Below are 13,285 nucleotides of genomic sequence, written 5' to 3'. Positions count from 1 at the left end.
GATGAACATGACAGTCAAACAGCCAAAAAAATTAATATTTCATGTAATCATAGAATGGTTTGGGTTGGAAGGGACCTCAAAGACCATCCAGTTCCAAAGGCCCCACAGGACAGCTTCCAGTAGAGCAGATTGCTCCAGCCACATTGTCTTGGTTTGAAAGAGCCATTTGGTAAGAAAGGCAGGAGCCTTTCTTAAAATAGACAATATATTCCCCCTCCCTCCAAATTATTATAATTTTGAAATTAAGGAGCTCTCAGGCAAAGAGATGGGAATAGGAATAACAGTTCCTTACTAAAAAATTAAAATAGAAATACAGTATTACAGAAAAAAACAAACCCATAACTACTGACAGAGTCAGAATACAACCTGACCCCCCATCAGTCAGGCAGGGTGTTGGTAGCAGTCCCATTAAATGGTGGATGCATCCTCCTGGATGACAGATGTGGTTCAGTTGAAGCAGTGCTCCTGTAGAAGGTGCAGTTTTCCTCTGAAGGTCCAATGATGATGTAGAAGGGTCTGGTTTTCCTCTGGAATCCAGTGGGAAAAGGCTGCTCTGGTGTTCCAGATCTGTTTTTATCTAGGTAGGAAAGGCTTGGCTCCTCCCCCTGGGTGGAGCATCTCCCAGTGGGATGATGTAATTTTATCAGTCACACAGTGGGACCCAGTGGATGATGTAATTTTATCAGTCACACAGTGGGACCCAGTGGATGATGTAATTTTATCAGTTGTGCAGTGGGACTCAATGGCCCATTAACAGAAGATATCTCCCTGGAGGAAGGATGGGTTGTGGAAAAGATAAGGATCACTGCCCCACCTGGTTTCAATAGATGGTGATAGAATACAAACTTCTGGTTACATCCTGCTTTGCAAGGCAAGACACTCATCCAGCCTGGCTTGAGCTCTTCCACACATTCCATCATGCCAAACACATCTGGACATGGACTTGTAACTCTTGAATTTTCTTCCAGGTACCTGGCTTAAGAGACACCACGCATTTATCTGCCTGGCAATAATTTGGGGCTATGCTATGTTCTGGGCTACAGTGCCTTTTGCTGGGCTGGGGAGCTACGCCCCAGAGCCCTTTGGGACCTCGTGCACTCTGGACTGGTGGCTGGCACAGGCTTCAGTGGCTGGACAGGCTTTTGTTCTGAGCATCCTTTTCTTCTGCCTCCTGTTCCCAACTGCAGTGATTGTGTTTTCCTATGTCAAAATAATTTTAAAAGTCAAATCATCCACCAAAGAAGTTGCTCACTACGATTCCAGGATTCAGAACAGCCACATACTTGAAATGAAGCTGACCAAGGTAGGTAGGAATGTTTTCTTCAGTTTGCTGTGTTGGGTCAGAGAAGCAGATTTGGAGGCAATAACATGATGCTCTGAAGATGGTTTTTGTAGCTTTCTGCCCTGTTGCTGTTAAGATGGGGAAAAAACAGGAGTGGAAACATAATTCTGTGACGAGGGCACTTGGGTCCCTGAGATCATGATTCCCTCTGAAGCTCTGCCTCAGCTTTCCCCTGTGACCTTACAAGTCATGTCATCTCCCTGTGGCCCTGCTCCCCACCACAGAACACCCTTTGCTTTCAGAAAGAGTTGTAAAGGGTAATTTAGGGTGTTTGATGTGCACTGGAATTATAACAGAAAACAGATAGAGAGCAGATTATTGAAGCAGGGAAATAAAACTTTCAGACAGTTTACGTTCCTCTGTTAATGAAGATATAAACCAAAATTGGTCCTGTGACACTGCAATTGTTTTTATGCAAATAATTTATCAGTTAAGCTCAGCCATGAACTGCAGATAAAAATGCTGAAATGTTAAAATTAATTTTCCATCTCAGACCAAATCCTGTTTTCCCTTTCTGATTGAATATATTTTCTGTTTGGCAGTGGTGACAGCCATGATACTTGATACTGGTTATCGTGCCAGGAAATCTCTCAAAAGAAAGCCTTGTATTGAACAAAATAAGATTCTTTAGCTGTAAAAGATTTACCAACCTCTGTAAGCCATGCCAAGACTGAGACAAGGAGCAAGTTTTGCTTGCTGATCTAATTTTATTGCAATTTTGTGAGTTGAACTGAGAATTATATAACATACAGCAATAAGGGAAATTATGTCTAAACACATCTGAAAATCTCGGCTATGTACCTGCACAGCCAGTGCTGCCAGTACAGCTGGTACAACTGCACTTGCCTTTCAAAAGGATGTTTCAAATTGTTACTTTTTTTTTTGATGATTATTCAGCAAATTTCCTTTGAAGAGCAATGGAAATCCTTTTGATTTGAGGCTGCAGATTTTTTTTTTTTGCATATTGTTAGGACCATGTAATGTGATCTGCATTTCAACACCAGTAACTTTCCCTCCTGTCTTGGATCTACACTGGAGAACAAAATATTGGGGTAAATATAAATATGGAAAATTAGTCTCCCTTTATAACCCTTTTGACTCCACAGCATAATTTATGACAAGCAGGCTGTGTTTGAGATCTTTGGCTCACCTGCACTATTCCTTCAGTGACAGACAACAAAAAGAACAGGCTACAGGAAAGGTTAGGCAATGTCCAAACCCCTTTCTGGTGAATTATTTTTGTAATCTGATCCTGTTCATTGCCTTAATCCAAATAAGTGCACATGTGCTGCTACCAGTCTGGCTGCTGCAATAGTCTGTCAATGGCAGCAGTATAAAGGCAGATGTTTTTCAGGATGTATGATGGCATGGCATCATTTGAAGGGATATCAGGCTGTGACCGAGTGCACACAGGCTGGTTCAGGTAAAGTATACAAATCACAGATTTTGGCCCCAGTTTCTCTTTAGTATTTATACGAAGCTTTCTTATGGTTACATTTCCTCACATTATAAGGAGGTCACTTACTAATTTACCAGAAACTTATTTATCAGAACTAAAATATTTAACATAAATTTGATTTGAAGTATCTACATATTCTAATGGAGCACAAATCCATTATATATATGGGTTAGGAGAAATAAATCTAGACATTTTACTAGCATTCTGACTCTCAGTTAAGATCCCAGTTTTCAAAAGATCTTTTTTCAAGAACCTTTGCAGCTCTGCTATTATCAGTATATTATCCTAAAAAGAAGATTCTGTGTTTCGAAAGGAATCCTCTCTTTAAATAATATGAATTCAATGTCAAGCTATTATTATTTTTTGAAATCTCATTTACTTTCCTCATGTTTAGCCAGACTTTACTGTATTTTTAAAGGTCTGATAGCAGACTCAGCTGCTCTGTATCAGGCAAAAGAAACACAGGCACGAGATAAAGAGGCAGATTTTGTCCATATTGTAAATTTGCATGGAAAAGCAAGTTCTCATTCTTCTTTTCCATTCGGTGGAATGCAATTGCCTCGCATTCTGCCTGGCTCCGTGCTGCTCTGCCCCGCCTGGCTCTAAGGATAAACGCTGCTGTCTCTTTTCTGCTCTCACAAGGTGGCAATGTTGATCTGCGCAGGGTTCCTCATCGCCTGGATCCCCTACGCCGTGGTGTCGGTCTGGTCAGCCTTTGGGCAGCCAGACTCGGTCCCCATCCAGCTCTCAGTGGTGCCAACGCTGCTGGCAAAGTCAGCAGCCATGTACAACCCCATCATTTACCAGGTCATCGACTGCAAGTTCGCCTGCTGCCGCTCAGGAGGGCTGAGGGCCAAGAGCTCTTTGAAGAAATCAAGGTAATTTCTTCTCTGGGGAGTAGGATTCCTTTAAGAACACGATGTTCCAAAAAGTACCAAACTAAGATCTACCAAGAATCACAGCTCACTGAATCTCATTTCTTGGGTTTGACTGCGACCATTTTGATTTGGGATTTTTCTTGCTGTGAGAATTTATAAAGTCACTGTAGATGTAAAAGGAGAAGCAAGAAGACAGTCCTTACTTTTAGATCCAGCTACAACTCCACTGATATAGTTTGAAAAAAAGTCTCATTGGTTTTAATAGATTTTGGATAAATCCTGTCTTCCTAATCCTTCTCTTTCACATCATCATATGAGTTTCCTCCAGAAGGTGTTGATGATCTCTATTGCCAGTGAAGGAAATGGAAGCGAATTGTGTTCATTCCTTCCATAATTAACCTGTTAATACTATGACTTTCAGCCACAAGAAAACCCACCTCAAACCAGACAAATCAAAGTGTAATTGTCTCATAAGAAACTCCTTTTTTTAAAAATTTACAATCTTCAGGCAAAATTTGTGCTTCACACCTGTGGAATTCCTGAAAACACTAATTATGCACTTGGAGGAAAAGTATAGTTCTGTATTATGCCAGACAAGTACCTTACTGTTATGGCTGAATGACAAGATAATGATAGATGTTAATCCGACAGTGTACACTGTCACCACACCTCAGTGACTGTGAAACAATAGGATTTCAGTAATTTGATTCAAAGGCCAAAAACATATGTGCCTTGATAGAAGCATGGAGGACCATTTTATCATTCATATATTCCCTTACCAATTCCAGAATTTTTGGTGTGCTGCTCACTGAATCAATCTTGATCTTCCACAGCTTCTCATGGAAAATCATTCCATAATGAATGCACTGAGATTAATTTCATTTGCAGAGCATACAGAGTTCATACATGTTGCAAATGTCTGAGGTGATGAATTGATAGTTTGCCAAAATCCCTTCTGCAGTTTGTGTCCCAATGGGACACAAATTAGAAGTAGCCTTCAGTGGATTTTTGGTGGCTGGATTTGTGTTTAACATCTGGAGGTCTCACCCAGTCCCTCAAGCTGAAAGCAAGCTGGATTCTCTAGGCTGTGCAGTGAACAGAACGATCTGGAGGAATCACTTCCCAGAGGCAGGAACTGGATTTCCAGCTTGGTGTCAGCAAAATGACCATGGTGCCTTCTCTGCCCCACAGGACATACACAATATCTGCACACAGGGACTCCACAGCCATGAATGAAACCCAGCTGGAAGCATGAGGGATCATCTCACCTTCAGCAAAGGAAAACCTGGTGACAAACAACCCTGCTGGCTCAAAGTCCTCTTTCTGTAAATGAATTCAAACATAGTGACAGGTTCATTTCACTCCTTATTCCTATGTACAAGGTACAGTTCTTTCCATCCTGACCAAAATTGTGGTTAGAGTTGGGCAAATATTCTAAGTACTCAGGATGAAAAAACAGAGAAAATTTGTTTTTATTAACATTTTTCTTTCACTTCAGATGCTCTAAAATATTCTTTTTTGTTCTTAGCACTAACAGAAATGATAGTTTGGGCAATATTTTCCCTCAGGGGAAGGAAAGTATTCATAAAGGCCAGTTTTAGTTTACCAAAGCTAATCTGCCTAAATTCCTGCTGCAGTCACTGGAGGCCTGGAGCACAAGAGAAAGGATTCCTTAGAGGACAAATCTGAGTTGGAGCTTCACTTCTTGGGGCTTGGAATTACCCAGTAGGGAAATATTATCTGACTGGATTTCCCTGGTGAGCATCTCTCCAAATCCTGAGGTACAAGCTGTGTTAAACTCACTTTGACTTCAGTCCTTCAATATTCAGAAACATTTTGATTTTAGTCATGGCAAAGTCAGAGGTGCCACATTCATACACAGGCTCACTTTACAAGATATAGAATAACAAATCCTTACTCAATTGTGAATGAGAGGGGAAAGGTCTCTTGCTCAATCTCTAGATTCACTTAGGAGTTATGAATAACTTTGCAATAAAAAAGCAGAACTGGAATGAAGTCAGCCCAAGCCAAACTAAGCAAACCAATATTTCACACATTTTTATCATTCTCTGGCCAAAATTACAATGAAATATGATGGCAATAAGCAGAAAGATTTGATAATAGAATTTTTCACTGTGTATTTTACTCATCACAATTCTTTATGAGATCAATTAATGAGATATAAAATGGCAAAACGTTCCTCAATCCAAACCATGGAACCAGATTCAAATCTGGTGTGGTTGTGAGAAGGGTCACAGCAACAGAGGAGTCTTTCCAAAGTGCAGCTGCAGAGTAATTCTTAAACACTAAGTCCTGCGAGGATGAGGATTAGTAACTGTTTGAGAGAATGAAATTCTGTAAGTTCCTAATGCATTCAACAGAAAAACAATGTGTCTTGAAACAACCTGCAGAGCCAAAACAGTTGTGTTGGATAGGAGACATAATTATTCCTATTATCTCCTTTTTCTCCTTTGGATTTATCTAAGGGTGAAGGCATCACTACAGATCATAAACTAGAATTTCAGTAAAGGCAGATTTTTAATACTTAAAATAATGGCTTTGATGTTTCTATGAAATTTCTTCAAGAAGGATATGATTTTATTAAAAATAAGTTAATTGCAAATCAAAGATTGTCCCACACAGATTTGTGCTGACTGTTAAAAAGAACAAAGTTACAAGGGCAAAGTTTTCTTCTGAGTTGCTCCTTTAAGGAAAGAAAGCATTTGTGAAAGAGTTTCAATTACTTTCCTGTTTAATATTTCCTGTTTAATGTTAATTTATCCTACTGTTATTTCAGAATTGTGTTTAAAATGCATTTTCTGCCACAATGAATGGAACTTCTTTTGTAGCTGATCCATGGTGATGTTAATATTGCTTTATACAATAACATCATAAAGGTTTATTCTGATGTTTGTTGGCATGTCCCAACACTCCCATTCTGCAGTTGCTATTTTATCAAATGATATTGAGACTACGTAGCAGAAATATAATTTTATTGAATTTCCTAAGCTGGGTAGAGGAAAGTATTGCTTCCTCCTCTGCAATGCTTTAGCAAAAAAGTTTGAATAAATACTAACAGAACTTGCAGAGGTACAAAGAGTTGCCATGTTACCTATACAAGGTTTTGTGTTAATTTTTCCCCAGAAGTTGAATCCTTTTGTTTCTACAGACTTTTCAGCATAAGACCAACTTATTCCTTAACTTAACTATGGTTGCAAATTGTGCCCACAAATTGATCTAGAGCAGAAAGCATCTTTTACAATATTTGCAGACTTGGTTATGAAGACATTAACAACCTTGCCTGCATTATCCTGAAGCTTTTATTATTTTCTTCATCCAGACAAACTTCTGTTTGTATTTAGAGGTGTTTATCATAACTAAGGTGTGATGTAAATCATATGTACAGTGGCCCTATAAATGAGATTAGCTGGAGCAACACTGTTGGTATAATTGTAAGATTGGTATAATTGGTATAATTGGTATAATTGTACTCTGGCCAGATTTAGGGGTAATCCAACTCACAGTTTTTGCATCAACCCTTCCTCTAATTAAAATGAGGAAGTTTTTCTCTTTATTTGTTAAAGTTATGCAATTTCCTTAGAGTTGCTGTTGGGTCATCCCAGAAGTGGATACACACTTGTGGTAGGGCTGAGTTTTATATTTTTAAAGAGTGTAAGATATTTTGGATCTCACTATAGCAAATGTACTAGATACATGTGCTACCTAGAGTTCAGAGGTTTAGTAAACCCTAAATATGAACTTCCAGAAAAATGAGAAACATTTCATATAACTTAAAGATTTTTATTTTCATATTATTTAAATTTGTTTATTTTTTTTATTCAGTGCCATAACTATTCTTGTCTGAAAACTTAGTTTTTCTATGACTGAACAGTATCTTGCTCTAGAAGAAGCTTTAGGACTCCAGCTTGTGCAGGAGTTAGAGACAAGTTTATGCTGAGCATGTGTTCAAGTGGAAGATGTTCCCCTGAATCAAGCAGGACATGCACATTTCAGCACGCAGTGCTTAATTTAAATGCAGAATCTGAACCTGAGAGCAAATGGATCTCATTGGATTCAACGACAAAAGAGACCTGGAGCACTCTCTTTGTTCACCTGTCTATAAATCAGCTCACACAATTTCTGCTCTGTTTGGGATCACAGTGGTAAAGGAATGAGGAGTCTTATTATGGATTCAAATTTTCAAGGTCAACTTTGAATTGATTTGAAGGTTGTAGCCAGATGGTTCTGAAGATAATACTTTGCCACCGATGCTCAGGACAGAGTTTCTTCCTCTACCTGTGCTGAGGCTGATAATTGATTATTATATAAAATTGAGATATGTAAGCTTGGTCTGAGGTCATCAAAAGACAGTGAATCTTTCACTTTCCTGTTCTAGAAATCTTCCAAATCTTTTACAGATTTCAGACTTATGCCATTTTGTGATCTGGGCTTTGTCAAAGCACCAACAATATAAATTCTACTCAGTGTGATGAATGAGTAAGGAATATCACTCTGAAGGAAAATCTCTTTATTGCAATTTCAACATTTCATCCTCCTTCTTATATTAAGAGATTTCCTCTTTTTATGTATAAACATTAAACTAAATGTTTTTCAATGAAAACAGTGCCATCAAGAATAATAGCTATAAATGAGGATCTTTTCTTATGTAACCTTTGTGTGTATTCAGACCGAGCTGCCAAGAGGCAAAATTCTATTTAAATTCACTGTCCACAACTTGAAGGAAGTAACTGACACAGGCTAAGACTCCACTTAGATAATGAGCTGACCTGAACAGCAAGATTGAGAGTCAGAGAGTAATAAGAGCAATACTGTATTTTGAAGTCATAGTGAAATTATGCAAAGCATGTGGATACGGAATTCTTTTTTTTGTCATTTTCACTCAGAGATGACGAATGATTATAAATCTTCTTCTGCAGACTTGGAAATCTGTTGATAATGAAGAAATAACAAGATTTAAAATGCCCGAAGAGACTCTTGAAATAGGAGATTTAAACAAACTTTTATGATGGAAGTTGCAAAAAAAAAAAGTCCTAAAAATGTAAGTTATGGTTGTGGGATTTTGGAAGAGAGTAGGGAGCGTTTGTCCATGCAGGTGAATGCAGCTGTAGCAATTTTTATTTCTAGACCTGTAATAAAAATGAAAAGAACCCAACCAAACAAGTGATTTGTTAAAAATATTTATCACCCACAGCACAAGACTGCTGATAGCAGAAGATTTTTGGCTTTGTGGCATCGAAAGTGAAAGAGAAAATTGATGTGTCCTCATACAAAGAGAGTGTGATTAATGAATGACAGGCACAATGATAGTGAATTGGAATCCTTGGTGGAACTTTTCTCTTGGCTGACAATGCCTTTTAGAGCCTGTCCCATCTCCTCTGTGCAGGGTGTTCTTGGCCATCAGAATAAACCTGAATAGCTGCTAAATGACCAGGCACTTATTTCCCCTCTAATTCTACATTATTCGTTTAATGTTTGTGTTTCTACACCTTCTTCCCACCAGGGAACTTTCAGACACATCAATCTACATCCTTCAGGAAAGCTGCTTTGGCGTTTTTTTAGTCACACTTCCCAGCTCAGGATGTCCCCACATGAGTCTTGCCCTGGGAAGAAGCTCTTGACAAATGATGTTCACCATAACACGAATTTCTCTTCTTCCCTCCTCTCAAGGAAAGTTTGGTTGGTTCCCTCCATATCTGCATTTTCCCAAGTTTCACAAACCTTTGCAGGTGTCTGGGCCCAGGGAAGAACATTTAGCAGCCTGAAACTGGAATCTCTGGAGAGCTGCTGCTGAGCACCACCATTATCATCACCATGTTGACATGTTTGTGAGCTCTTGTGCATCCCATAGTGACCTTTTACATGCTTTGCTTTTCAGGATGGCTCACATTCTCCTTCACTTGGAGCACACAGTGAGGGCTGTTTTTGTAATTGGAATGATCTTCACTTCCCCAGTCTCACTTTGCAGCTGAGGGAGTGGGTCTTGGATATATAAGCCTGAGCAAAACCTTTTGAAATGCAAGGTGTAGTCACAGATTTTCACATTCTCATTAATCCTGAACATACAGGATGCTTCACTAGTTTTGAATAAAGAGCCTTTTCCAGTCACTGACTGCAGTTTTGTGTCTCAGTTGGGTGGAGAACAAAACCCACCTGGTTTGTAGAGATCTGTTCTGAGAGACACGTCCAGTATCAAATCAGCTGACTGCAACAAAGGAAAGAAAGTTCCTGGTAAAGGTTTGGTGGGTTCCCTCAGGCAGTAGGATGGTCATTGGTCTATATTTTGAAGACAGCACCCAAAGGGAGTTTTGGGAGTAGATCTCCTAATCTTTGTGGGATATAGCTAATAAATTTGTGAAATGACAAGTAAACATTGCACTGACCAAAGCCTGACATTGCACAGAACTATTTCAGGTATGGATGGTGGCTACATGTGTGGTACACAATACATTTTAAATGTAAATAATGCTTACATTCCACCAAGCATAATATTACATTAGTGAAAATAGGAAACATTTTGGAAATAGGTATGTGTAGAATATAACTACAAAAATAGAGATGGGAAGACCTTTCTGGTTTCTAAAGGGGCTACACAGATGCTCAGCATTCTAAAAGCAGAGGCTGGTGTGAAAGTCTTGCTCTTTCTGCACAAATCTTGCAAAAAATTCAAGGAAGGGATCTGACCTTAGGGTTTTGCATTCATGGAGGCAGTCTGCAGCACCAAAAAGTGCTTCCCTGAAGATCCTCATTCCTGAATTACAAACCTTTATCTGGGATTATCAGTGGGTGGAGAACCTGCCTGTCTGCAGTTCCCAAAGCTAAGGGGAGCTTTAAAGGAAGTGTAATAGGGAGGAGAAAAAGAATGACAATGTATAAGCAACAGAAACTGAGGTGAGGTGGTGAGAGGGCAAAGCAAAGTAATCTAAAAGAGGAAAGGTCAGAGAAAATGATATCAGTTTATAAATAACTTTGAGGAAATAATAATGTAAATGAAGGAAAAGAGTTATTTGCAGTCTCAGAAGGTGATAGATGAGAAATCAAAGCTGGAAGCTAAGGCAGGAAAAGCTGGAATGGGACTTTCTGAACTACAGGAACATTCAGGCTTTGGAAGAGTTCTCAAGGGGAGAAGTTGGAACATGATTAACTAGATACTCAAGAAAAATTATTTAATCTAACAAAAATTGTTAACAATTGGCAATATTTCTAAACAGCCATTTTTAGTCCTGATATCTGAATTTCTGAGCATTTTCCTAATTTAAACACTAGTAGGAGCTCACCTTTGGAGCTGTCTGTGCTGCTGAAGCTGTGAGTGCTGACCTTGCTGTACAGATGGCTGGATTGTTTACACTGGAACTGGCTTCAAAAGACCCCTCACGCCGTGAAACTTCACTCCTAACAAAGTCATTTCAAAATCCAAAGTTGGTGCAATGCAGTGATATGTGCAGATGCAGAGTTTCACTTTATTATGAAAGAAGTAGCTTTGCTTTCACAGTTATTAGACGAGCTTTTCAGAGAGGTATCATTCTGCAACACTTGCAGTTCAAGCTGAAATAAAGTGTTGTAATTACTGCCAAGGACAATTTGTTGGAATAAAATATTTTCAGCTGTGCTATTTAGCTTTCGAGCACATGATAATAAATCTGGAATCCCAGAGTCATTAAATTAAAATACACCAAACAATCACAAGGAAATTACATGAGAAAATTACCTTCAGAAAAACATATATTAGTGGTTTGTGATCTACATTTTCATTCTTAGGAATTATATTTCTGAGTTAAATTTACAGAGATACCAATAAAATTCTAGTAATACTGACCCAAAATAACTACAATACGATTGTTATTTCAAAGTTTAGGTGTATTAATTGTATAGGCATATATTTCTACTACTGAAGGTATGTCCTATTAAGGAATAATTTCAAGTGTAATTTTTTGTGTAAATGTGTTGTAATTATTGTTTCATTTTGTTGGTAGTAGGATTGTATTCACATTTAATGTCCTGATACTGGTCTATGCTTAATATTGTAGAGCAAGAAATCACAGGCATTTATTAGATAGATTTCTGTTCTGTTTAGGGGATCAGACTCCTTCCTGCTGAAAATACATGCACACTTGCTTGGAAGTCCATGGTCTATAACCCTTTCCAGTTTCTAAAACAGGAATCTTGTGTTTCCTTTGCCTTGCTCGTCTCCCACCACAGCAGCCTCAGCAGCCTTTTTGGAGTTGCACCTGGGTAACAAATCCCATAACAGGGTCTGGGTCCATAGGGAAAAGGGAAAGTAGGAAAAATGTGGGCTCCTTTCTCAAAGATGAGATAAACCAGGAACAACCCCACCAAAATCAGGGCACTGGTCTGAAACTGCGATAGAAATGAAAGGGGAAAATACCTTTTCAGTTTTATGGGGCCCAAGAAATGCCACATGTACTGACCACTGTCTGGTAGCTGGTTCTCCAGCTCTGATGGAAACAACTAAACCTTGAATTAAGATGGTCATTTTTGCTAAGGAGACCTACTGACTGCAATAAAAATTTAACTTGGCTGGTAGCACAGAGATGAGGAAGGCTGAAGGCCACTTTGCACTTGGCTTTGAGTGATTTCAGCTTCCTTCATATTCTGCTTCATTATAGTCCTTAAAAGATGCACTTGACCTTCCCAATAACCCACTGGAGTACACAGCTAAGTGTCAGTCATAGCATGCTGGTATTGTAAGCAACATTCAAAGCTGTAATAAACTAATATAAAACTTCCTAGAATATTTATTACTGAATTTTTTCAGCACATTGGAGCTCAAAGTATAATGGAGGATCTGAGTATTAATGAACCTCAGAGGTCAGAGAAGTGGGAGGGTTCATTAACTACTATGATTTTGTAACTCAGAGAATAAAATTCAATTGTTTGTGTCCATCAATGTTTCCAACACATTGTGTGTCAGTGCAATGTCCTGGAACTGCAATCACCAATGTAAGGGAAAATTTATGGAGCGAGCCTGTAAATAACTGTGTAAGTTCTCAAGTGGTGTTGCTGAGTTAATATGTTATTAATGTATAACACTGTGTTATGAAGCAGTAAAGAACCTCACTTACTGGCTGCACTTAACATCAGGGGACACTTTACTGTCACTGTGTTGGAACAACAGTGATTTTCATTTTTCTCTGCCCTTTTTATTCCCCTAAACACACAACCAGATGGATGACATCATGGGCAGTCTTTATTTTCTGCACTTTGTTATCTGAATGTGCTTTCAAATAAAGCAAGAGAATGGATACATGCTGTTACCTGTGGTTTTGTCTTGGGTTTTGATCACAAAATTGTATGTTTTTATATCAAGGCTGCTTTTGGTGCCATTTAACTGCAATCCTTAACCTGCACTGGTCTGTAGTAAAATTCTTTGTTCTGACTGAGGGGAGATTTTGATCAGAGAATAGGAAGAAATTCTTCCCTATGAGAGTGGTGAGGCCCTGGCACAGGTTGCCCAGAAAAGCTGTGGATGCCCTGGATTCCTGGAAGTGTTCAAGGCCAGGTTGGATGGGGCTTGGAGCAGCCTGGGATAGTGGAAGGTGTTCCTGGCCAGGGCAGGGGACTTAGAGC

At 39.0% G+C, this 13,285-nt stretch overlaps 1 protein-coding gene across 2 annotated transcripts in view; it reads left to right on the top strand.

Annotated features, from left to right (window-relative positions):
- OPN5 (opsin 5) overlaps positions 1 to 12,960 on the top strand; it is a 36,584-nt gene extending 23,624 nt beyond the window's left edge. For both annotated transcript variants that reach the window (XM_088162493.1, XM_014872899.2), the window contains 3 exons: positions 969 to 1,303; positions 3,444 to 3,679; positions 4,871 to 12,960. In XM_088162493.1, coding sequence (XP_088018619.1) covers positions 969 to 1,303; positions 3,444 to 3,679; positions 4,871 to 4,934 — 635 coding nt within the window. In that variant the 3' untranslated portion in view covers positions 4,935 to 12,960. The remainder of the gene's footprint in view (positions 1 to 968; positions 1,304 to 3,443; positions 3,680 to 4,870) is intronic.
- The last annotated feature ends 325 nt before the right edge of the window (positions 12,961 to 13,285 follow it).

This window comes from Sturnus vulgaris, chromosome 3 (assembly GCF_052056855.1).
Source record: "Sturnus vulgaris isolate bStuVul1 chromosome 3, bStuVul1.hap1, whole genome shotgun sequence".
NCBI classification, from domain to species: Eukaryota; Metazoa; Chordata; class Aves; order Passeriformes; family Sturnidae; genus Sturnus; species Sturnus vulgaris.
This window is presented reverse-complemented; position numbering and strand designations above follow the sequence as displayed.